Here is a 24515-nt window from a genome sequence, read left to right as displayed (position 1 = left end):
TAGATTTATTCTCAGTAAAATACATTTCTAGCTCTTTTATTATCACCACTGGGGTGCAATGTGCCACTTCTAATCATCCAATGCGCCACTTTTGGTGCATGCACCATAGGTTGGCCATCCCTGCTCTAGACTTCCAAGTCATTACATTAACAGAAATCAAGTTATGTTAAAAATAATAGCTCAGAGCACTGGAATTAAAAAAAGAAAATCACATTGAGATATTACTGTGAGTATCAGGAAAACTAAAAAAAAACATAACTATTCAAGACTTACTTGCCACTGAGAAGTTATTCAAAGGGTATGGTAAATCTGCATCTTGTGGTTTCTCCTTGTATCCTATGAAGGATCCATCAGTCTTCAGTAGAAAGTACCTTGGTCTCCAGTTTTTGATATATTCTCCTACAAAAAAAAATAAGATACTTAGTAACTGTGCTGAGGTAACTAATCCTTGCAAGCAGAGCATGATGCCCAATTTCATTTTCCATGGAAAAAAATTTAAAGCTAGGTAAGCTGCATCTTTCAAAACTCGACCATGTTGTTACACCTGTAACTTTTCACAGGGCTAAACTTTTGGAGCTCAAGTTCAACTTGTTAAAATATTATGTCAGAACTCTTATATACCAGGTAAATAAAGTTGTATTAACAGACTGTCTATAATTTGATAACCTCATCCAGAACATGACTCACATTGAGGGTGGATTTGTGGAAATAAATAACGATTCCAGTTCATTCTCAAAGAATCCACTAAAAAACTGAATTTGACTTGACTGTCATTATACACCTTCACAACAAGCAAAACTCACAATTACCGTAGATTCCGGACTACAGAGCGCACCTGATTAAAAGCCGCTGGCTCTAATTTTAGAAATAAAATCAATTTTTTACTTGTAAAGGCCGCACCGGATTTTAGGCCGCACCGGATTTTAGGCCGCACCGGATTTTAGGCCGCAGGTGTCCCACGTTGTAATATGAGATATTTACACAGAAAGATATTACACGTGAGGATTTTTTAACTTTTAATTAAATCCATATGGTAACAAAAACAAATACATATTGCAAATGCTTTTTTTCGAACCGTGCCCGTAACGCGGCTACTTTTAAATATACGTTGCGTATACTTCTTTACTGAACAACATTCCAATATCTCCTAACGACTGGTAAAAAATATATATACTGCAGCCTACCAGGAAAAGTTATTGATCGCCTTTAACTTAAAAGCAGCGTTTCGCTCAGATCCAATGCCGCTCGCGTAATGCGCTCCCCCCCTCCTTTCCGTTTATCGCAAACGGCATTTTTCCCACAAGACGCGGCGAAACCGGGTGTGACGTCATAGCATCCCGCGATGTAGTACAGAAAACAAATATAGTTAAAACTCTTCTAACTTTAACTAGAAAATGAATTACTAAGCGAAAATATTATAAACTAAATAACTGCCATAAAGGCAGCACAATGCTTTTCTTCGAGTGTTTTCCATGTTGATGAGGGTGAGTACAAATGACTGATTTACAATAATTTAATTGTGAAAGTGCGCTTGATTTATCGTACAATTTCATTGGACCTCTGTGAACTACTCATCAATTTTATTGGTCTACTGTTATGAGGCAAAATGTTTACGAGGCGGCATGAAAAAAATCATGTATTAGCCGCTCCGTTTTAAAGGCCGCAAAGTTCAAAGCTGTTCAAAATGTGGGAAAAAAGTAGCGGCTTAAAATCCGGAATCTACGGTAGTTAAAAAGTAATTGATTGTAAAGTCAAAAAAGGGGAAAGAAAATACCCAAGTCTAATTATTTCCAAATTAATTGGAAAATAATCCATAATGTATAATTTATTGTCAAATAGGTAGTGTACTGCTCAGTCACAAACTTATTCTATCAACTTTTTGGAAATACTGTGGCGACCCACTTCCTAGCGCACTCGAACTGGCTCACAAATAGCCAGCGTGCAGGCACAAAGGCCAGGTCCGCAACAAAGGGAAAAAGCCTGCGGGGGTTTGTGAGTACGTGTCCCTTACAGCATCTGCGCCCAGGGAGGGCGGGATGAGGGAGGCTTTAAAGCAAGGCTGTGAAGTTCGAATAAAATCATCTTTAATTGCAGTTTACCGACTCCGTGTCGTTATTTTAGCGCTGCGTGTAGCACACTGCTACAATTGGTGACCCTGACGGTCCAAACAATTTTTGGACCGGAGATGACTGGCGTCGCATCTGTTCATGCGGTTTCGTTGAAACTGCCAAGCTTCTGGACGCTGCGACCTCACCTATGGTTCCAGCAAGCAGAAGCCCAATTCCACGTTCGGCAGATAACCTCAGAGGACACACGTTACTACTACGTGGTGAGCTCCCTCGACCAGGACACAGCGGCCCAGGTTGCGGAGTTCATACAGTCTCAGCAGTTTCAGCGACAGGTTACTATCGATGCAATGTTCCTCAGACAGGATGAAGAGGTCAATACTCCCCAATGCCATTAGGCTTTACAATTCAACCGCCAGGACTTAAGAACTTTTTAAAATGCTATTATTAATGCTTTTTGAGATAGTGAGTTAGATGCATATCATATTTTTTACTGAGTTAAGTATTGTATGTAATTAGTTTTGCTACAACAAGTGTATGGGACATTGGAAAAAAAGTTGAATTTCCCCATGGGGATGAATAAAGTATCTATCTATCTATCCCCCGGCGGACGGCAAGTACACGGAATTCAAAGCCCTGCTCCTAAGGACTTTCGGACTCTCATGGCGCGAGCGGGCTGCCCGACTACTGCACCTGGATGGCTTGGGAGACAGACCTCCATCGGCTTTAATGAATGAGATGTTGTCTTTGGCCGGCGGACACACACCCTGCCTCATGTTTGAGCAGGCATTCCTGGAACAGCTGCCCAAGGACATACGCCTGCTGCTGTCCAACGCGGATTTCAGCGACCCCCGGAAGGTGGCAACCCGGGCGGACTTGCTGTGGAACGCCAAGAAGGTGAGTGGGGCGTCCATCGCACAGATCACCAGGCCATGCTCCCAGCAGCAAACCAGTCCAGGCCCGGCCGCAGAGCCCGCTAGCCCTAGAGGCAGGGGTGGGGAGCCCAACGAACACTGGTGTTTCTACCACCAGCGGTGGGGCGCAGAAGCCCGCCGTTGTCGCCCGCCCTGCCAATTCCCGGGAAACGCCAGGGCCAGCCGCCGCTGATGGCTACGGTGGCTGGCCGTCGGGATAGCCTCCTGTATGTGTGGGACAAGAGGTCGGGACGCCGTTTTTTGGTCGACACCGGTGCCAAGATCAGCGTCTTACCTCCAACGAGTTACGACACCCGCAACAGGGCACCGGGTCCCCTCCGAGGGCCATGAACGGCAGCACGGTAAGGACCTACGGCACCCGTACGGTACAGATACAGTTTGGCTCCAGCCGGTTCACGTGGGACTTCACACTGGCCGCCGTTGCCCAACCGCTTCTGGGCGCGGATTTTTTGCGGGCTCACAGCCTGCTGGTCGACCTGCCGAGGCAGAGGCTGGTCCACGCCGAGACCTTTCAGACGTTCTCCCTGGGAGAAGCCCAGTTGCCAGCCCCACACCTCGGCTCCATCACGCTGTCCGACAACGACTTCACCAGAGTCCTGGCGGATTTCCCATCGGTTCTGGCACCGCAGTTCACGGCAGCCATGCCCCGACACGGCGTACAGCACCACATCCTGGCCCAGGGACCACCCCTCCACACCCGTGCTCGGTGACTTCCCCCAGACAAGCTCCGACTGGCGAAGGAGGAGTTCAAGAGGATGGAGGAATTGGGGATCATCCGGCGGTCCGACTGCCCATGGGCCTCCCCCCCCTGCACATGGTGCCCAAAGCGACAGGGGGCTGGAGACCGTGCGGCGACTACCGCAGGCTGAATGAGGCTACCACACCGGACCGCTACCCTGTGCCGCACATTCAGGACTTTGCAGCAAACCTGCACGGCGCATGGATCTTCTCCAAGGTAGACCTCGTCCGAGGATACCATCAAATCCCGATGCATCCGGACGACGTCCCCAGAACGGCTCTCATCACCCCGTTCGGCCTTTTCGAGTTCCTCCACATGCCGTTCGGCCTGAAGAATGCCGCACAGACGTTCCAGCGGTTAATGGACGCGGTGGGACGCGACCTGGACTTTGCGTTCATCTATTTGGACGACATCCTCATAGCCAGCAGCAGTCGTCAAGAGCATCTGTCCCACCTCCGTCAACTCTACGCCCGACTGAGTGAATACTGTCTAACAATCAACCCGGCCAAATGCCAGTTCGGGCTCGACACCATTGACTTCCTGGGCCACAGGATTACTAAAGACGGGGCAACCCCTCTGCCCGCTAAGGTAGATGCAGTCCGCCATTTCCCCCGACCCACCACGATCAAAGGCCTTCAGGAGTTCGTAGGTATGGTCAATTTCTACCACCGCTTCCTCCCTTCAGCTGCCCGAATCATGCACCCCCTGTTCGCCCAGCTGTCGGGTCCAGGCAAGGACATTGCCTGGGACGAGGAGTCCGCCGCCGCTTTCATTCAAACGAAGGAAGCCTTGGCGAACGCCGCAACGCTAGTGCATCCCAGAATGGACGTCCCTACCGCCCTCACAGTGGACGCATCTAACACAGCAGTCGGTGGGGTGCTGGAACAACTCATCGAGGGGCGCTGGCAACCCCTGGCGTTTTTCAGCAAACACCTGCGGCCACCCGAGCTCAAATACAGTGCTTCCGACCGGGAACTGTTGGCGCTATACCTGGCAATCTGGCACTTCAGGTACTTCTTAGAAGGTAGGCCCTTCACCGCGTTCACGGACCACAAGCCGCTTACCTTTACGTTCATGAAGGTGTCCGATCCCTTGTCGTCCCGCTAGCAGCGCCATCTGTCCTACATCTCTCAATACACGACGGATGTCCGGCACATCTCGGGTAAGGACAATGTCATGGTGGACGTGCTCCCTCGCCCCAACATTCATGCCCTTTCCCAAGGGGTAGACTTTGAGGCGCTGGCAGAGGCGCAGCAGGCAGACGAGGAGATCCCGAGTTACAGAACCGCAGTCTCCGGTTTGCAGCTCCAGGACCTCCCTGTAGGCCCAGGTGAGAGGACCCTACTCTGTGACATCGCCACCGGCCAGCCCCGTCCCGTCGTCCCGGCAAACTGGCGGCGCCGTGTTTTCGACTCCATTCATAACTTAGTGCACCCCTCCATCAGGACAACTGTCCGGATGGTAGCCAACAGGTTCGTTTGGCACGGACTCCGCAAGCAGGTCAGTGAATGGGCCAGAACTTGCATGTACAGCCAGACGGCCAAGGTGCAGCGGCACACCAAAGCCCTGCCACAGCAGTTCCACCCCACCCACCGGCGTTTCGACCACATTCATGTGGATATCGTGGGCCCCCTGCCAGTGTCGCGCAGAGCGCGGCACCTCCTGACTATCGTGGACTGGTTCACAAGGTGGCCAGAGGCGATCCCGCTCACGGACACCACCTCCGAGTCTTGCACCCGGGCACTGATCGCCACCTGGGTGTCCCATTTTGGTGTACCGGCCCACATTACCTCCGACAGAGGCGCCCAGTTCACCTCCAGCCTGTGGTCAGCTATGGCCAGCCTTTTGGGGACACAGCTGCACCACACCACTGCCTACCACCCACAGTCGAAAGGACTAGTGGAGCGTTTCCACCGTCACCTAAAGTCGGCTCTCATGGCCCGCCTGCGAGGAGCTAACTGGGCGGACGAGCTTCCCTGGGTCCTACTCGGCATCCGCACGGCGCCCAAAGACGATCTGCACACCTCGTCGGCCGAGTTGGTGTACGGCACACCCCTGGTTGTCCTCGGGGAGTTCATACCAGCCCCAAGGGGGCAACAGGAAGTACCCACAGCAGTCCTGGGCAGACTACGCGAGAGGCTCGGTGACCTGGCCCCCATACCCACTTCGCAGCATGGGCCGAACCCGACCTGCGTACCCAAAGACCTGCAGACCTCTAAGTCTGTGTTTCTACAACGGGGCGGGCATCGGCCACCGCTGCAACGGCCCTACGAGGGGCCGTTTACGGTGCTCAGGAACAACGGGTCCACATTGGGGGGGGAGAGAGGAGGTTTTCACGGTGGACCGACTCAAACCGGCCCATGTGGACCTGGCGCAACCGGTCGAGTTTCCGGCACCACGGCGCAGAGGCCGACCTCCCAAACAGGGTCCGGCCCAGACTGTGGACATTGGGGGGTGTATTGCCGGTTTTGGGGGGGGGGGGGGGTTATGTGGCGACCCACTTCCTAGCGCACTTGAACCGGCTCACAAATAGCCAGCGCGCAGGCACAAAGGCCAGGTCCGCAACAAAGGGAAAAAGCCTGCGGGGGTTTATGAGTACGTGTCCCTTACAGCATCCGCGCCCGGGGAGGGCGGGATGAGGGAGTCTTTAAAGCAAGGCTGTGAAGTTCGAATAAAATCATCTTTAATTGCAGTTTACCGACTCCGTGTCGTTAATTTAGCGCTGCGTGTAGCACACCGCTACAATACAACTAACCACTGATGCCATTGTTAAGTGTACCCTGTTGTTGAACATTCATGTAGGCAGTAAATGAGTCAGATGAAAAGGGGAAAGTGCAGATATCTAGCTTTCGGAATTGTGAACATCATCCCTATGAAGAGCTGAAATGATTAGAAATGCATAATTTAGAGGCATTTCTTGTAAAGAAATACAAATAGAATGCAGTTAAATTATATTAAAAGATCAGCAAAACCTAAATGCTTCTCTATGCAAAAGTCATGAACTGTTCAAAATTCATACTAGGGTCAGGAGAAGCAAAGTTAGCATTTCCGCAGGTAAAGGCTCTTCTACTGTGGTACATGATTGCAGAAATAAATGTTCAAGGCAAGTAGGTTCAAGTATACTAGCACTAGTATCTCTCATACTTTTAGAAAGATGCTCTCCCAAAAATATACAGTGATACATGTTATGAATGTACCACAGCTCTGAGGGGCTGAAGGGTGCTGGACCAGCCCCCTCCTTCCGGAGAATTGCAAGATCGCTATTAATTCGGGTCTTGGACCCAGGAAATGAGAGACAATGCAACGGATTTGACCATTGTTCTTAGAGGCACCTGTGTGAATTGCAACTCTATAGTACGTGCCAGCTATCAGGGACATGGACACCCTCGGGCAATGTGGGGTGGGGATTGTATCACCCTACCTTGATTGACATTTACAAATCTGCCAGCCATGATAAAAAGGAGACTGCAGGAGGCGGTACTCCAGCGACGCCCCAGACGGAGACACCATCGCTCATCGCTCCCGTAAGGACGGGAAGCTGTTCGGGAGCCACGTGTGATTTGGTTCCCCTAGCTAGGGAATCGAGTGGCTGATAACCCCGAAAAGGATTCCGATCTGACAATGGGGAACTCACGATCCCGATTCCACGATTTGAGTCCAACAGGCTGGCAAGTTTATTTTCTCTCTCCAACCCGTGAACACCCAGCGGTCCCTCAAACGGCTAAAAGCCTTCATGAACTGGCGAGACTTTTTATATTTCCATCGGACAATAGTTTTACCCCTAGACAAACGATAGAGCTACTTCGAATTGTTGATTATTACTATAACCATGCTTTAGATTGAGAATTGACGACGTATATTACCTGAATGTTTGTATTAACCTTACTTTTGTGCCCCTTTATAAATAAAAACGTTTAAAAATGGTACCATCAGACTTCAGCGGACCTCTCTATCTTTGCTGGTAAGTGACCCAGTTATGGGGTTCGTAACATACATTATATAATGAAAGATTACCAAATGATATAGCGCAAATAAAAAACAATGCCTTCTTCACCTCAACACTGAAAGCAACCAATGCCACAATTCACAAATGTAGTCCATTACCACATTTTCAAGTACGATGGACAAACATTAACTTGATGAACCACAGAACATTACAGCACAGAAACAGGCCTTTTGGCCCTTCTTGGCTGCGCTGAACCATTTTTCTGCCTAGTCCCACTGACCTGCACCTGGGCCATATCCCTCCAAACCCCTCTCATCCAGATACCTGTCCAAATTTTTCTTAAATGTCAAAAGTGAGCCCACATTTACCACTTCAGCTGGCAGCTCATTCCACACTCCCACCACTCTGCGTGAAGAAGCCCCCCAATGTTCCCTTTAAACTTTTCCCCCTTCACCCTTAACCTATGACCTCTGGGTTTTTTTCTCCCTTAGCCTCAGTGGAAAAAGCCAGCTTGCATTCACTCTATCTATACACATCATAATTTTATGCACCTCTATCAAATCACCCATCATTCTCCTACGCTCCAAGGAATAAAGTCCTAACCTATTCAACCTTTCTCTGTAACTCAGTTTCTCAAGTCCCAGCAACTTCCTTGTAAACCTTCTCTGCACTCTTTCAACCTTATTAATATCCTTCCTGTAATTAGGTGACCAAAACTTCACACAATACTCCAAATTCGGTCTCACCAATGTCTTATACAACCTCCCCATTACATTCCAACTCTTATACTGAATATTTGATTTATAAAAGCCAATGTACCAAAAGCTCTCTTTATGACCCTATCCACCTGTGATGCCACTTTTAGGGAATTATGTATCTGTACTCCCAGACCCCTCTACTCTACTGCACTCCTCAGTGTCCTACCATTTACCTTGTATGTTCTACCTTGGTTTGACCTTCTGAAGTGCAATACCTCACACTTGTCCGCATTAAGCTCCATCTGTCATTTTTCAGCCCATTCCTCCAACTGGTCCAAATCCCTCTGCAAGCTTTGAAAACCTTCCTCACTGTCCACTACACCTCCAATCTTCGTATCATCAGCAAATTTGCTGATCCAATTTAGCATATTATCATCCAGATCATTGATATAGATGACAAATAACAATGGACCCAGCACTGATCCCTGTGGCACACCACAAGTCACAGGCCTCCACTCAGAGTAGCAATCCTCCATTACCACTCTCTGGCTTCTTCCATTGAGTCACTGTCTAATCCAATTTACTACCTCTCCATGTATACCTAGTGACTGAATCTTCCTAACTAACCTCCCATGCGAGACCTTGTCAAAGGCCTTACTGAAGTCCATGTATACAGCATCCACTGCCTTCCCTTCATCCACTTTCCTGGTAACTTCCTCGAAAAACTCTAATAGATTGGTTAAACATGACCGACCACGCACAAAGCCATGCTGACTTTTTCTAATAAGTCCCTGTCCATCCAAATACATGTAGATCCTATCTCTTAGTATTCCTTCCAATAATTTACCTACAACCGATGTCAAACTTTCCAGCCTATAATTTCCCAGCTTTCTTTTTGAGCCTTTTTTAAACAATGGAACTACATGAACTATTCTCCAATCCTCCGGCACCTGACCATTGGATATCGACATTTTAAATATTTCTGCCAGGGCCCCTGCAATTTCAACACGAGTCTCCTTCAAGGTCTGAGGGAATAACGTCAGGTCCTGAGGATTTATCTACTTTGATTTGCCTCAAGACAGCAAGCACCTCCTTCTCTTTAATCTGTACAAGTTCCATGACCTCCCTACTTGTTTGCCTTGTTTCCATAGACTCCATTCCAGTTTCCTTAGTAAGTACAGATGCAAAAAACCCATTTAATATCTCCCCCATTTCTTTTGGTTCCATACATAGCTGACCACTCTGATCTTCAAGAGGGCCAATTTTGTCCCTTACTATCCTTTTGCTCTTAACATACCTGTAGAAGCTCTTAGGATTATCCTTCACCCTGATTACCAAAGCAACCTCATGTCTTCTTTTAGCCCTCCTGATTTCTTAAGTATTTTCTTACTCTTTTTATACTCCTCAAGAATCTTGTTTCCTCCCTGTTGCCTATACATGCTATACATCTCTCTCTTCTTCTTTAACAGAGTTCTAATATCCCTCGAGAACCAAGGTTCCTTATTCTTATTCATTTTGCCTTTAACCCTGACAGGAACATACAAACTCTGCACTCTCAAACTTTCTCCTTTGAAGGCCTCCCACTTACCAATCACATCCTTGCCAGAGAACAACCTGTCCCAATCTACGCTTTTTAGATCCTTTCTTATTTCTTCAAATTTGGCCTTTTTCCAGTTTAGAACTTCAACCCGAGGACCAGATCTATCTTTATCCATGATCAAGTTGAAACTAATGGCGTTATGATCACTGGAATCAAAGTGTTCCCCTACACACACTTCTGTTACATGCCCTAACTCATTTCCTAATAGGAGATCTAATTTTGCATCCTCCCTAGTTGGTACATCTATATATTGATTTAGAAAACTTTCCTGAACACATTTCACAAACTCTAACCCATCTAGAGCTTTAACAGCATGGGAGTCCCAATCAACGTGTGGAAAATTAAAATCCCCTACAATCACAACTTTCTGTCTCCAGCAGTTGTCTGTTATCTCTCTGCAGATTTGCTCCTCCAATTCTCGCTGACTATTAGGTGGTCTATAATACAACCCCATTAATGTGGTCATACCTTTCCTGTTTCTCAGCTCCACCCATATGGCCTCAGTAAGACAAGCCCTCTAATCTGTCCTGCTGAAGCACTGCTGTAATATTTTCCCTGACTAGCAAAGCCACCCCCCTCCCCCACCACCCTTCATCCCTCTGCCTCTATCACATCTGAAACATCAGAACCCTGGAACATTGAGCTGCCAGTCCTGCCCCTCCTGTAGCCAAGTTTCAGTAATGGCTATGATGTCATAATTCCATGTGTCAATCCAGGCCCTCAGCTCGTCTGCCTTTCCCACAATACTCCTTGCATTGAAATAGACACACCTCAGAAGATTATTACCACCACACACAACTGTACTATTTGTGACTTTGCATGAACTACTAACATCATTTATTTTTACCCCCGTTCCACTATCTACTCTGGCACTCTGGTTCCCATCCCCCTGCAAATCTAGTTTAAACCCTCCCCAATAACACTAGCAAACCTCCCTGCAATTATATTGGTCCCCTTGTAGTTCAGGTGTAACCTGTCTCTCTTACACACGTCCCACCTGCCCCAGAAGAGGTCCCAATGATTCTGAAATCTGAAACCCTGCCCCTACATCAGTTTCTCAGCCACGTGTTCATCTGCCAGAGCATCCTACTCTTACCTTCACTGGCACGTGGCACAGGCAGCAATCCGGAGATTACTACCCTCAAGGTCCTGTTTTTCAACTTCCTACCAAGCTCTCTGTACTCACTCTTCAGGACTTCCTGACTCTTTCTACCTATGTCATTGGTACCAATGTGTACCACGACATCTGGCTGATCACCCTCCCACCTCAGAATGCTGTGCACGCGATCAGAGACATTCCTGACCCTGGCACCCAGGAGGCAACAAACCATCCGGGAGTCTATGTCACGAACATAAAATCTCCTGTCTGTACCCCTGACTATGGAGTCCCTATCATTACTGCTCTCCTCTTCTTCCTCCCTCCCTTCTGCACCACAGAACCAGACTCAGTGCCAGAGATCCCGCTGCCGCAGCTTATCCCAGGTAAGCCATCCCTCCCAACAGTATCCAAATCGATATACCTGTTTTGGAGGGGAATGGCCACAGGGGAACCCTGCACTACCTGCCCTTTCCCCTTCCGTCACCTGACGGTAACCCAATTACCTGTTCCTTAGGTGTCACTACCTCCCGGAAGCTACTATCTATAAACTGCTCAGTCTCCCGAATGATCTGGAGGTCATCCAGCTCCTGCTCCAGTTCCCTAACGGGGTCTGTTAGGAGCTGCAGCTGGATGCACTTCTTGCAGGTATCGTTGTTAGGGACACCGGAGGTCTCCTTGACTTCCCACATCCTGCAAGAGGAGCATTCCAACATCCTGCCTGGCATATTCTCTTATCTGAACAAAAAAAAAGATGCTTAGATTTTTTTTTTAATTATATTTTCACAGGAGTGATTAGACAAACAAATCTCTTCATCTCAACATGCAAATTAATGAACTGTTTTATACATCCATAGCTCACGTACACAGACATTCAATTTGGCCAAACACAAATCCGGTTATAAAAGTTATAAGACCAGCTGTAGCTTTCAGACTAAGCAATATAAACAAGCTTTTCCACAATCTGTATCTTATTCTAAATTAGTCTGTAGGTAAAAGAATTTTCTACCAATTCAAAAGAGCTTCCCTACCAATACTTGATCTTTTTGTAAGATTAGCCAATAAAGATCCTGATAAGATTTTGCTTCAGGTGTTCTGAAATCCTATTGTACTCAGAAAGACACAGGCCTACAAATATCCCATAACGACAAGTGCACCTAACTTCCAAACTCCAATGGGTTCTTAAGTTTGTTCCTGCAAATGGCAGCTTCCTATGTGCACAGTGCAAATGATTACAATTGATAACTCAAGTTTCCTGCCACGCATTCATTGTGAGAGAAGTACAATACGCTGGAGAAAATCAGCATTTATGAAGGCAAAGAGATATCATCTATATTGAGAGCAGTGTTTGCAATTCTTTTCAATACCATCACACTACATCAAACCCCAATGCAAGCAGCACGTTGCATTAAACAAGTGAAAAATTTTCTTCAAGTAGACAGTGGTTTAACAAATTTAAAGCAAGGTCTAATTTGTGTAACAGGAAAGTGGAAGGCAAAGCAGCAAGTACTGACCACACTACAGAGAGTTCACTTCCTGCTACTTTGTCTCAGATAATTCGGCAAAATGTTGCTGTGCCAAACAAGCCCTTAGTTTGGACAAGATTGGATTACACTGGAAACATATTCATGATATATTTCAAGGAGGAAAATAATACTCCAGGATATAAAAGGGACAAATGAGAGGACCCTATTGCTTGGTGGAAATGTGTTTGGAGATAGCAAGCTTTGCTTGTTTCGCCATTTAAGAACCTGTTAGTTCTTTAAGGAATTTGGAAAACATTTATTCCAGTTATTTGGAAGTCCAAATGAAAGGTTTGAGTGACTTTAGCCTTTTATGAAGACTGACTTATGAACCATTCTGTTTCTTTTGAAGAGCGCTTCTCTCCACATGAATCAAGATTCAAGATTGTTTATTGTCATTCTTCAAGTATAGTCATTTTGCTCTCCTTTAAACTTGTGCACTAAAGAATGACAATAAACAATCTTGAATCTTGAGAGATACTGTTTCCAAGAATTTGCTATTCAAGATTTCACTGGTTCTCAAAATTTACCCCAGGCAACCTACATTTTTGGAAGATTGGAAGGTTATGTACTCACCATCAAATACAACAGAATAAATGATCAAGGAATAAATTAATTTTTAAAGCATATTACCAAGATCAGACATTTTCTCAAGCTACGACGGGTGATTGATAAGTTTGTGGCCTAAGGTAGAAGGCGTCGAATTATTAACTTCAAACTTTCTGCATAATCACTCAAAGAGTTGACCTGCATGTGCATGTAACGGGAGCTGTATAATTCATCTCCTTCTACCTTAGGCCACAAACTTATCAATCACCCATGCTGTGGACACTTTCTGATGGTCCAAGATCCGTATGCTCCACGACCGCTGGACTAAGTTTGTAAATGTAGGAGGGGACTATGTTGAAAAAATAAATGTGCTAGGTTTTCTAAAATTGACTCCTACCTTGGGCCACAAACTTATCAATCACCCTTCGTATGAATGTAACTGATGCAGCAGAAACAAAGACTAAGGGAGTTGTGGAAGTCATACAACATGGTAAGGAATACTACAGATTTTTGGGCTGGGGTAAAGTAGACGAGCATGAATGATAGAAAGTATGTACTAATTTTATTCATGATTTCTGAAGATTTCAAGAGATGATAAATGATAAGGAGAAAGTGGAAGCCCTTGGTAATCAACTTGAATATGATATTAATGAACATGACATCACTGAATGGCTTGAATCTCATGAAGATTTGTACAATGAAGACTATGGAACTGGAAAAACAGCTGTTCAAAAAGGAAAATGACCAAATTGAAGCCTCGCAACCTGAAAAGAGAATCACTACAAAGGGATAGGAGGCAAAAAGAAATCTGAAGGTTTGGCAAGATATACCAAGGCTTATAAAAGGTGTCAATGAGAGTATTCAATGCCACAAAGAATTTTTTTTTGATAAGAGAACAGTGGTTCAATCTAATTTATCTTAAAATTTGAAAGGAAATCAGAACCAACTGCCTCCATTTCCACCCCATCTCTAGAACCAGCTGTGTGTACCTCAGACCACCCATATAACCATGTGTTTGTAAGGACATTTTTTGACTTAGGGACATATATAAAAGTAGAACCAATTTGTAACCAATGGATACCCTGCAAATACTGGTATAATGGTTTATGCTTAATTCTGGATATCAATAGAAAGCAAAGAAACTGAAACAGAAACACACCATATTAATCTAATAAACGGATATAATGTGTAATTTGAACAATATTCAATAGGCAATGATGCAGAAAAAAAATATTTTATGCTCAAGAATATGTTGCCCATTCAAATATAACTGTTTCTGTACATCCCTTGATTACTTTATCTCAACACATTTTAAATTTACTTAAAAGCTATACAATATTATAATTTATTTGTGTAAACTGGCAATTTTAAGAAAAGGCAGGAAACTGGGATCTGGCGGGGGTGAGGGGATGAAACCAGGTATACATTACCTAGTGAGTCAAATACTGAACCATTGGGATTTCCAAATCAGATAGATAACAGATTATTGGAGTTATTGCATTTTTTTTAAAGACAGGTCAAAGAGAATAGAGAATAAACAATATAATAACAATGTATAGCACCCACCGCGATGATCTTGAATAGAAGAGCAAGACTGAAAGTTCAAGTGGCTTACAACTACTTTTATTTTCCAATGTTTCTGTCATATTATTTTAAAAGTCCTGAATTTAAAAGAGTGCAATACAATTTCTATAATTAGTTGGTCTAAGTGGTTAGCTGCTGCCAAGATAGTTATGACCATTGTAATGAACTTGCACACAAGAAAAATAGAAATAAAATCTTTGAAGTCTTGGTTGAGTCACTTTAACTCAGCCCTTTGTGGCTGACTTCAAAATATCTTTGTATCAGGATGGGAGCAGTTGTCCAATAGCTCTCTCTCTTGGCTACTGATGGAATATGCTACATGGCCTGCAAATCAGAGGGGTGTTGCCTTCCAAGATTAAACTATGCCAGACAATGAAAACCCAGACAAACTTGAGAAATATTTTCCTAAAAGCCAATACATAAAGCAAATTTCTATTAATCATTTATTATTAAATACACATGCTGAAAGATCAAGTTGAAATACGAGTTCAATAAGCATTACTAATTTTTTTTAGTAACTTGCTTGATGGCACAAATAAAATAACTGGGATGCATTCAGTGCCCCAAATGGAAGGGACATATGGTACTCAGTGATTCAGTTCCTGAACCCTGTGGTTATTGTTAGTTTGAGCATGACTCTGTGCTAAATGAGACTCTGGGATTCAAACATGGTGTTAAAAAGCCTGCAGCTGGGAGTCTTCTAGTTGGTGCAAGTTTCTACCAGACCTCCAAGTTAATCTAACTGAGATAACACAGCCTTTTTTTTTGCCATCATTAATATTTAAGCAAACTGCTACCAAGCTCAATTCAGTGGAGGGAAAAAACAACTCGAATTTTGTTTTATAACTACTAGGAACAATAACAAAAATAACAGACAAACCTCTCATGTTGTTGCTAATACAATTGATTTGACAGTAGTTATGCATCTTCTCTGGTGGTGGTGGTGGGTGCAAGGGTGTAGGGAAGGAAGGGTGTTGGGCTGAAAGAGGGAAGACCAGAAGCAGGAATTACAAATTTAAAACTCAAGACATAGGAGATACTGCAGTGACATGAAGAAACAGTAGTGACCCCACATCAGTCAGAATGCTATTGAGTTTGTCAATTAAATTGGTAGTGGAGTGCACAATGGTACCAGAGATACACTGACCTGAAGTAGATAAATGGAGCCAAGCTATACATTAGTTGTGATCTACATCTGGTTCCAAGTTTTAATGTAATACCCAACTCGTTCCTTCCTCAACATGCAGCAATAGCAACATTCTCAAAATTCACGTACAATTCTATGTGGTATTGTCATATCCTGTAATGTAGTAGCCAGAAATGTTCATTACCTAGGGCCCAGCTAATATGTTTTGTTAGGACAAATAAACTCTTCTCAAGCTTCTCACATTTCAATGGCAAACTCTGCCATCTTCAACATCATGGTCCAAGTACGGACTGGAATTCAAGATGGGAGAGTGGAAACCTGATCGGATGAGCACTAACCAATCAGGAGGGAAGGAATATAGGGGTATAAATACCACCAGACCAGACATGCCCAGGCATCATCTCTGAAGACAATGACAGAGTTTGTCACTGAAACGTCAGTTATTATCAATACCTGTACCCAGCTTGAAGCCTGAGAAGAGTTTATTCATTACATACGCCAGGAAAGCATTAGATCCTTTTTCATACTCTGTTACAGCTTAATATGCTTTGAAAATTACCCTCTCTGGATCTACATTTTATTAGCTAGTGAAATACTGCTAATGCACTGGAACAAACCTAACTACTTGTCCTACTACCATTGAGGATCTGTAAATAAGCACTCTTTCCTTAAACTTGGACCACTGTTTTCCCTTTCTATGTCTACCTTAAACTTACAATTTCATTCTTCTGACTGAATCCCATTTATCTTTTTGTTGCCAAACAGACGAGTCCATTGATAGGGACTCATCCATAAAAATTAATGCGTTTCCTCGCTGTCAACAAAGTCAATTTTTATATCATCTTGAATCATAGCTCCTTTATTCAAAAGCCACTGAAAATGCAAGTGACCTAGCACTACACAAAACCCAGAGCCATTTAGTGACCCATGAACTAAATCACTTTTACCCACGATTTCCCGCCAATGAGCAAATTTTGAATTAAACATCATTTACCACATTATAATTCATGTAAACAATATCAACTCTTTTAATCTTAAAAATAAAATTTTACTTTAACTCTTATTATTGTCCTTAATGAATCTTCACTTATCTAAACAAATCATGTATAATGGCCCTCAGAATTTCTTCCAATCATTTTCTCAAAAGTTGACTGGACCACAACTCGTCTTTTCAAGCAATAGTAATATTAAGTGCTTCCACTCCAATCCCTCTTGCAACATACTTAAAATTGAGGAGGATTGGTAAAAAGTCAATCAGAAATGGAAACTAAGTCAGATCAAAATTTTAGAAAGTCACATGGCTTGCACTGGGCATAGGGAAAAATACGTTTTCACAACAGAAATATGGTACAATTCATTTGTTTTCTTTCATCAACCACACTCCACAGAGCAAATATGAATACAGAGCAGACACATGAAATAGGAAGTCTACAATTTGATTGTCAGGATAATGGACATTGATTTTATTTAGATAAATACAAGGACTTCTATGCATTTTGTCTGTGGGGATCTGTATAAAAGCCTATAGAAATCAACCGTCTACTCTGAATGCAAAAAAGAGAGAGAGGTAAGTGATGGTGATCTCGCAAAATTATATCCATTCATTCACGAGGATGAAAGCACCTTTTACCACAGGATGCATTCCAAATTAGCATCAAGCCTTTGGCTGGTAACTACAGATTTGCCAAGATTCTTTTTGGATGTTTTCTTCTTAAAAAAGCTTTCAGGTAATAAATGAAACAGTGAATATAATTAATAGTTTGGCTGTATGGTACTGTCACTGCAAAACTAAAATAGCACCTTTTAAAATACTAGACTGTGGCTTTGACAGTACATTATATAACAATGACAAATTTGAGGTAATATTTTAGTTTGACAACTTAAAATCAAAAACTAGATATTCCTGATGTACATGAACATCTGTACTTGTATTCAGTCTTCCTTGAAAAATAATTCCAAACAGGTGATAATATTACAGCTGTTTGTTTTGATTATACATAAAAGTTCACCATAGGGACCCTCAATGCCAGATAACTGTGCTTTCAGTTTGAAACAAAGTTCACATTTTACAAGGTTTTTTTTGTAGTTCACTGACATCAGGAACAAAAATAGGACCAAACCTGCAGTATTCCAAGATTACTTGAGAATGGAAATGCACAAATCCACAAATCTGCCATTCTTGCCCCGTGCACATTGCCTATTGAAATTTTTTAAGGAATCTAAAGAATCCTTTGTAAAAAAAAAATGCCAAATCATTAGGCAAATAATTTCTACATTAACCACAAAATTACAAAATAAAAAATGATGAAGCAGCACCACAAATTGTAAAGACCATTATCCTTGTAAAGAGACCCAATACATTCTTAAGTATATTAAAAATTGGAATTTGTAATTTTAATAATCACAGTACCTTTAAGCAATAGTTGATATTCAATACAAAAAAGCTGTAACATTGAAATACAACAATTTTTTTGAATAAAAGAGATTATATATTGCCAGAAGACAAGACCACTATAGAGCATTTTGAACCTTGTGAGTATGTTGTTTGACATCTGCACATGTTTATGCGTCTCTCGAATAAGCTCTTGAACACCCTGCTGGAGCTGTCATTTTTTTTATTCTTCCTATCTGGCAGATGGCAAGTCAACAATCGACATCAACAGCAGCAATGCCTCACCGCAGAATTGCCTGCTCCTTGCGTCACAGACACAATAATAAACTCTTTGTTGTTCGTCCACAATACAGCTGCTTAAACCACTTTGGTATGAAGCCGGTCTGCTGAAAACACAAACTCCCTTCTGTCAGGGGTTTGTTTAAAAAAAACGGCAAAATGTTAAACAACCAAAGCCACAACACAGCTGCAAACAACCAGATACTTCAAAAGCTCCTCCCTAACAAAGACCCCAAAAAGGGGCTTGTCTGCATCTTATGAAGCAATTAAAAAGTATGACAGCTTGTTTTGTATGTACAACAACTGGACAGACGTTAACTGCAAAACAAAATATGCATAACCCCTGATAACATTTCTGTACACTCGAGGGAAAAAAGCAAACATTTAAAATATCAAAATTTTATTTTCAAAGATCAAGATTTCAACCACTTTTTGTAGCAGTTATTGGAGAAAATATTGCTCATTTATTTTACTAAGTAGCTTTCATCAGTCTTAATCAAGTGTTGTATACAAGCTTTATTTGTTACAATTTATAATCAAACAATGGAAAGTACTAAAAGTATTAATATTAACTCCCTGATATCCTCAATCTTTCACTGAACACTGACTTAGTCTGTGATCTGTTTATCCAGCTAAAGAATGATTACAGGAGACTAACAGCTGTGAAAAGGATGGAAAAGGCCAATGTAAGGTTTATTTCAAGTATATTTAAAGTTTCGTATTCCATCGAGCTCCATAATTCCACTAGGCTAACTGACCACAAATTAAAAGTTATGCTCCCTGCTCAAGTGACAAAAACAAACAATTTAAAAAATCAATGTTAATTGATCTTCCACTGAGATACTCCTGGTCAAAAATAAATATGGTACCTTCACACAGGTTTGCTCAGCTGTCTGTAAATAAAGAGCCCACCTGCTCAACTTGGTAACAGCACTTGCATCATCCAACAGTTCAATCCATTGTCCCCAGAACAGAGCTCTAAAATGAGGTTTACACTCTCATGTAATACTGAGCTATTCTAAATTATTGAAGGTGTTATCCTCATGATCTCATGTTCTCAATATTTACTGTTTTTTTAAAAATTTGTATATTTGCCTTTTATACGTTAGTTCTTTGTCCTGTTGGGTGTGATCTTTCACTGAGTCTATCACATTTCTTATATTTACTGTGAATCTCAGGATTGTATATGGCTTTATAAAGTATCTTGATAATAAAATTACTTTGAACTTTCAGATGAAATGCCTATGATTCAAAATGGATTCCATACCTTACACAAAAAGTACAATCAAACAAGTTAAGTGGGCTGCAAAATCCAATTAATTCATTCTGAATAGTGGATGAATAATAAATTCTCATGCACAGAAAAAGCATGGGGTATTGAACCTGTGTGCATCAGTCACATGGCAAAACAGGAAGGTGTTTTCAACAGTTGAGTACCTTGTTTCATTGACATTAACATGATAAAGTGGCTGTTAATAAATACTGTATGCACACTACACATAATGTTACCCAAGGTAACTGCCATGAAAATTAATGTGAATACCACCCTGATCTACACAATAAATCACTGTAGCACAAACATGATGCTAAATGAAATAATGTGGTACAAATCTAGCTTAAAATCAGGCACCCAAGTGATATTGCAGGATGTCATAAACAATCATACTCCACCACAAAATCACTAACTTCATGGACTGGAATATAAAGGCAATCTAATTCAATGGGGGGGGGGGGGGCACAAGAGAAAAAAATGGAAGTCCTTCCAAGATTGTTTCTGCACATCTTGTATTCCCCAATTCTCAACTTCCTTGCATCCTTTCTATTGCTCCACTTATGACGTGCAAAAGCATTTCTGGGCTTGTTTGTCATTACAGTTCAATGGAATTACAGTTTATTGTGAATTACATTTGGGCTTCTGAGGCAGACTAATTGCAAGCATCCGTTCTTATCTTAGACCATAAAACACAGAAGCAGAATTAGGCCATTCAGTCCACAGAGGCAGCTCCACCATTCCATCATAGTTGATTTATTATCCCTCTTAACTCCATTCTACTGCCATCTCACTGCAACCTTTCATGCTATAACCTATCAACCACCACCTTAAATAGACCCAATGACGTGAACTCCACAGCTGTCTGTAGCACTGAATTACACCGATTGACCACTCTGGCTAAAGGAATCCCTCTTCATCTCTGTTCTAACTGGAACAACTTCTGTTCTGAGTTTGTGCCCTCCGGTTGTAGACTCCCCCACTATAGGAAATATCCTCTCCACATCATCTCCATCTAGGCCTCTCAATATTCGACAGGTTTCAATGAGACCACCTCCTCCCCCCCCCCCATTCTTCCCACCTCCAGCGAGTACAGACCCAGCCAGAGTCTTTGAATGCTTCTCATACATTAAGCCTTCCATATTCCTGGTATCATTCACATGAACTTCCTCTAGACCCTCTCCATTACAACACTTAGATAAGGGGCCCAAAACTGCTCACATTACCTCTTGTGCAGTCTGACCAATGCCTTATAAAGTCTTTGCATTACATTCTTGCTTTTATATTCTCATCCCCCTTGAAATGAATGCTAACATTGCATTTGCCTTCCTTACCACTGACTCAACCTGCAAGTTCATTGTGTGCTTATTTATTTAAGACCATAAGATATAGGAGCAGAAATAGGTCATTTGGCCCATCGAGTCTGCCCTGCCATTCAAATCATGGGCTGATCCAATTCTTCCAAGTCATCCCCACTCCCCTGCCTTCTCCCCATAGCCTTTGATGCCCTGGCTATCTCTGCCTTAAAAACACCCAACGACTTGGCCTCCACAGCCGCTCAAGGCAACAAATTCCACAGATTTACCACCCTCTGACTGTAAGTAATTTCTCCGTATCCCTGTTCTAAATGGACGTCCTTCAATCCTGAAGTTGTGCCCTCTTCAGGCCTTTTAACATTCGGAATGTTTCTATGAAAGCCCCCTGCATTCTCCTGAATTCCAAGGAATACAGCCCAAAAGCTGCCAGATATTGTTCATACTGTAACCCTTTCACTCCTAGAATCATTCTCGTGAATCTCCTCTGAAACCTCTCCAATGTCAAGTACATCCTTTCTAAAATAAGGAGCCCAAAATTGCACACAACACTCCATGTGTGGTCTCACGAGTCCCTTACAAAGCCTCAAAATCACATCCCTTCTCTTAAATTCTATACCTCTAGAAATGAATTCCAACAATGCATTCGCCTTCTTCACCACCAACTCAACCTGGAGGCTAACCTTTAGGGTATCCTGCACAAGGACTCCCAAGTCCCTTTGCATCTCTCCATTTTGAATTCTCTCCCCATCTAAATAATAGTCTGCCCATTTATTTCTTCCACCAAAGTGCATAACCATGCACTTTCCAACATATTTCATTTCCCACTTCTTTGCCCATTCCCCTAAACTATCTAAGTCTCTGTGCAGGCTCTCTGTTTCCTCAACACTACCCTCTCCTCCATCTAGCTTTGTATCATCCACAAATTTAGCCATAAATCCATTAATCCTATCGCCCAAATCATTGACATACATCATAAAAAACAGCAGTCCCAACACCATGAGTAACCAGTAGCCAGCCAAAATAGGACCCCTTTATTCCCATTCTGTTTTCTGCTGATCAGCCAATGCTTCACCCATGCAAGTAACTTCCCTGGAATTCCACGGGCTCTTATCTTGCTAAGCAGCCCATGTGTGGCACCTTGTCAAAGAGCTTCTGAGAAAGCAAGTACACCACATCTCCATCATCTCCTTGTCAACCTTGTTTGTAATTTCCTCAAAAAAATTGCAGCAGGTTAGTCAGGCAAGATTTTCCTTGCAGGAAACCATGCTGGTTTTGGCCCATCTTGTCATGTGACTCCAGGTATGTCGCAATCTCATCCCTAAGAATCAGTTCCAACAACTTCCCAACCACTGCTGTCAGGCTTACAGGTCTATAGTTTCCTTTCTGCTGCCTCCCACCCTTCTTAAATAGCAAATTAAGATTTGCAATTTTCCAGTCACCCGGTAGAATGCCAGAATCTATCAATTCTTGAAAGATCATTGTTAATGCCTCCACAATCTCTTCAGCTACTTCCTTCAGAACCCAAGGGTGCATTCCATCAGGTCCAGGAAATTTACCTATCCTCAGACCATTAAGCTGAGCACCATCTCAGTTGTAATTTTCAGCATCATTTTCTATTGGTCCTATATCTACCCTCAATTCTCTTTTACCCTTTATATACTTTTAAAAAAAGCTTTCAGCATCTTCTTTGCTATTAGTCACCAGCTTCCTTTCATAATTCATCTTTTCCTTTCTAATAACCTTCTTAGTTTCCTTCTGCAAGTTTTTAAAAGCTTCCCAATCCTCTATCCTCCCACTAGCTTTGGCTTCCTTGTATGCCCTCTTTTTTGCTTTTACTTTGGCTCTGACTTCATTTGTCAGCCACGGCAGTGTCCTTCTTCCATTTGAAAATTTCTTATTTGGAAATATATCAGGTCTTATACATCCCTCATTTTTTGCAGAAACTCCAGCCATTGCTGCACTGCTGTCCTTCCTGCTAGTGTCCCTTTCCAGTCAACATTGGCCAGTTCCCCTCTCATGCCATTGTAATTACCTTCTTTATTCCAGTGAAATACCAACACATTGCATTTTAGTTTCTTCTTCTCAAATTCCAAAGTGACCTTGATCATATTGTGATCACTGTTCCCTAACTGTTCCTTAACCTTAAGCTCTTTTATCACCTCCAGATCATTGCGCAACATCCAATCCAGCACAGCTGATCCCCCAGTGGGCTCAACAACAATCTGTTCTACAAAGTCTCTCTCGCGGTCCAGTACTGACCTGGTTTCCCCAACCACTTTCATGTCAAAATTCCCAACAATTATCATGATATTGCCCTTCTGATATGCCTTTTCGATCTCCTGCTGTAATTTGTAATCCACGTCCTGGCTGTTGTTTGGAGGCCTGTATACAACTGCCATTAGGGTCCTTTTACCCTTGCCATTTTTTAAACTCAACCAATAGAGTTGCATTTCTGATCTTATGTCATTCCTTTCTAATGATTTAATATTATTTCTTATACACAGGGCCACACCAGCCCCTTACCTACTAACCTTATCTTTCCGATACACCATACATCGTTGAACACTCAGCTCCCAATGATAGCCATCCTTCAGCCAAGTTTCAGGAATGGCCACAATGTCATATTTACCAATCTGTAGCTGAATTTCCAAGATCGTCCATTTCATTTTTTATGCTGCGTGCATTCAAATATAACACTTTCAGTCCAGTATTTGCTGCTTTCTGTTTTAACTGCACCACGTCTCTATTGCCCTGTAGCTCACCCTACTGGCTATGGTTACCCTTCATCTCCTGTCTGTCCTTTCTATCATCTCTGTTGCTTGCTATCTTTGATTTATTTCTGTTTTCCCCTTCCTCAGCCCTCACTCCGATTCCCATCCTCCTGCCAAATTAGTTTAAACCCTCCCTAACAGCTCTATTAAACATGCTTGCTCGGATAGTGGACCCCTATCAGGTGTAACCCGTCCTTTTTGTACAGGTCATACCTCCCTCAGAAGAGGCCCCAATGATCCAGGAATCTGAAGCCCTGCCCCCTACACCAGTCTCTCAGCCACACGTTAATTTGCCTGATCACGCTATTCTTCTGCTCATTAGCACGTAGCACAGGCAGCAATCCTGAGATTACTACCCTGTAAGGATACAGGTTCTTCCAGCTGTGATTTAACCCTAGCCTAATCACAGGACAATTTATAATAACCAATTATCATACTGGTACATCTTTGGACCGGGGGGGACCAGAGCATCTGGAGAAAACCCACATATTTTACAGGGAGGACATATAGACTCCTTACAGATGACATTGAAAATGAACTCTGAATCCTGCATGATGACTCCCAAGTCCTTTGCACCACTGATTTTTGAATTTTCTCTGTCTAC

The 24515-nt window shown here is 43.0% G+C and overlaps 1 protein-coding gene across 7 annotated transcripts in view; it reads right to left on the bottom strand.

Annotated features, from left to right (window-relative positions):
* akt3a (v-akt murine thymoma viral oncogene homolog 3a) overlaps positions 1 to 24515 on the bottom strand; it is a 442785-nt gene that overhangs the window by 247665 nt on the left and 170605 nt on the right. For 6 of the 7 annotated variants that reach the window (XM_073050478.1, XM_073050483.1, XM_073050481.1 and 3 more), the window contains one exon: positions 274 to 399. In XM_073050478.1, the coding sequence (XP_072906579.1) occupies positions 274 to 399 (126 nt within the window). Of the gene's footprint in view, positions 1 to 273; positions 400 to 18293; positions 18386 to 24515 lie in introns of those variants that run through there. The other variant, XM_073050480.1, reaches the window with a different exon arrangement.

Source organism: Hemitrygon akajei, chromosome 7 (genome assembly GCF_048418815.1).
Source record: "Hemitrygon akajei chromosome 7, sHemAka1.3, whole genome shotgun sequence".
Classification (NCBI taxonomy): domain Eukaryota; kingdom Metazoa; phylum Chordata; class Chondrichthyes; order Myliobatiformes; family Dasyatidae; genus Hemitrygon; species Hemitrygon akajei.
This window is presented reverse-complemented; position numbering and strand designations above follow the sequence as displayed.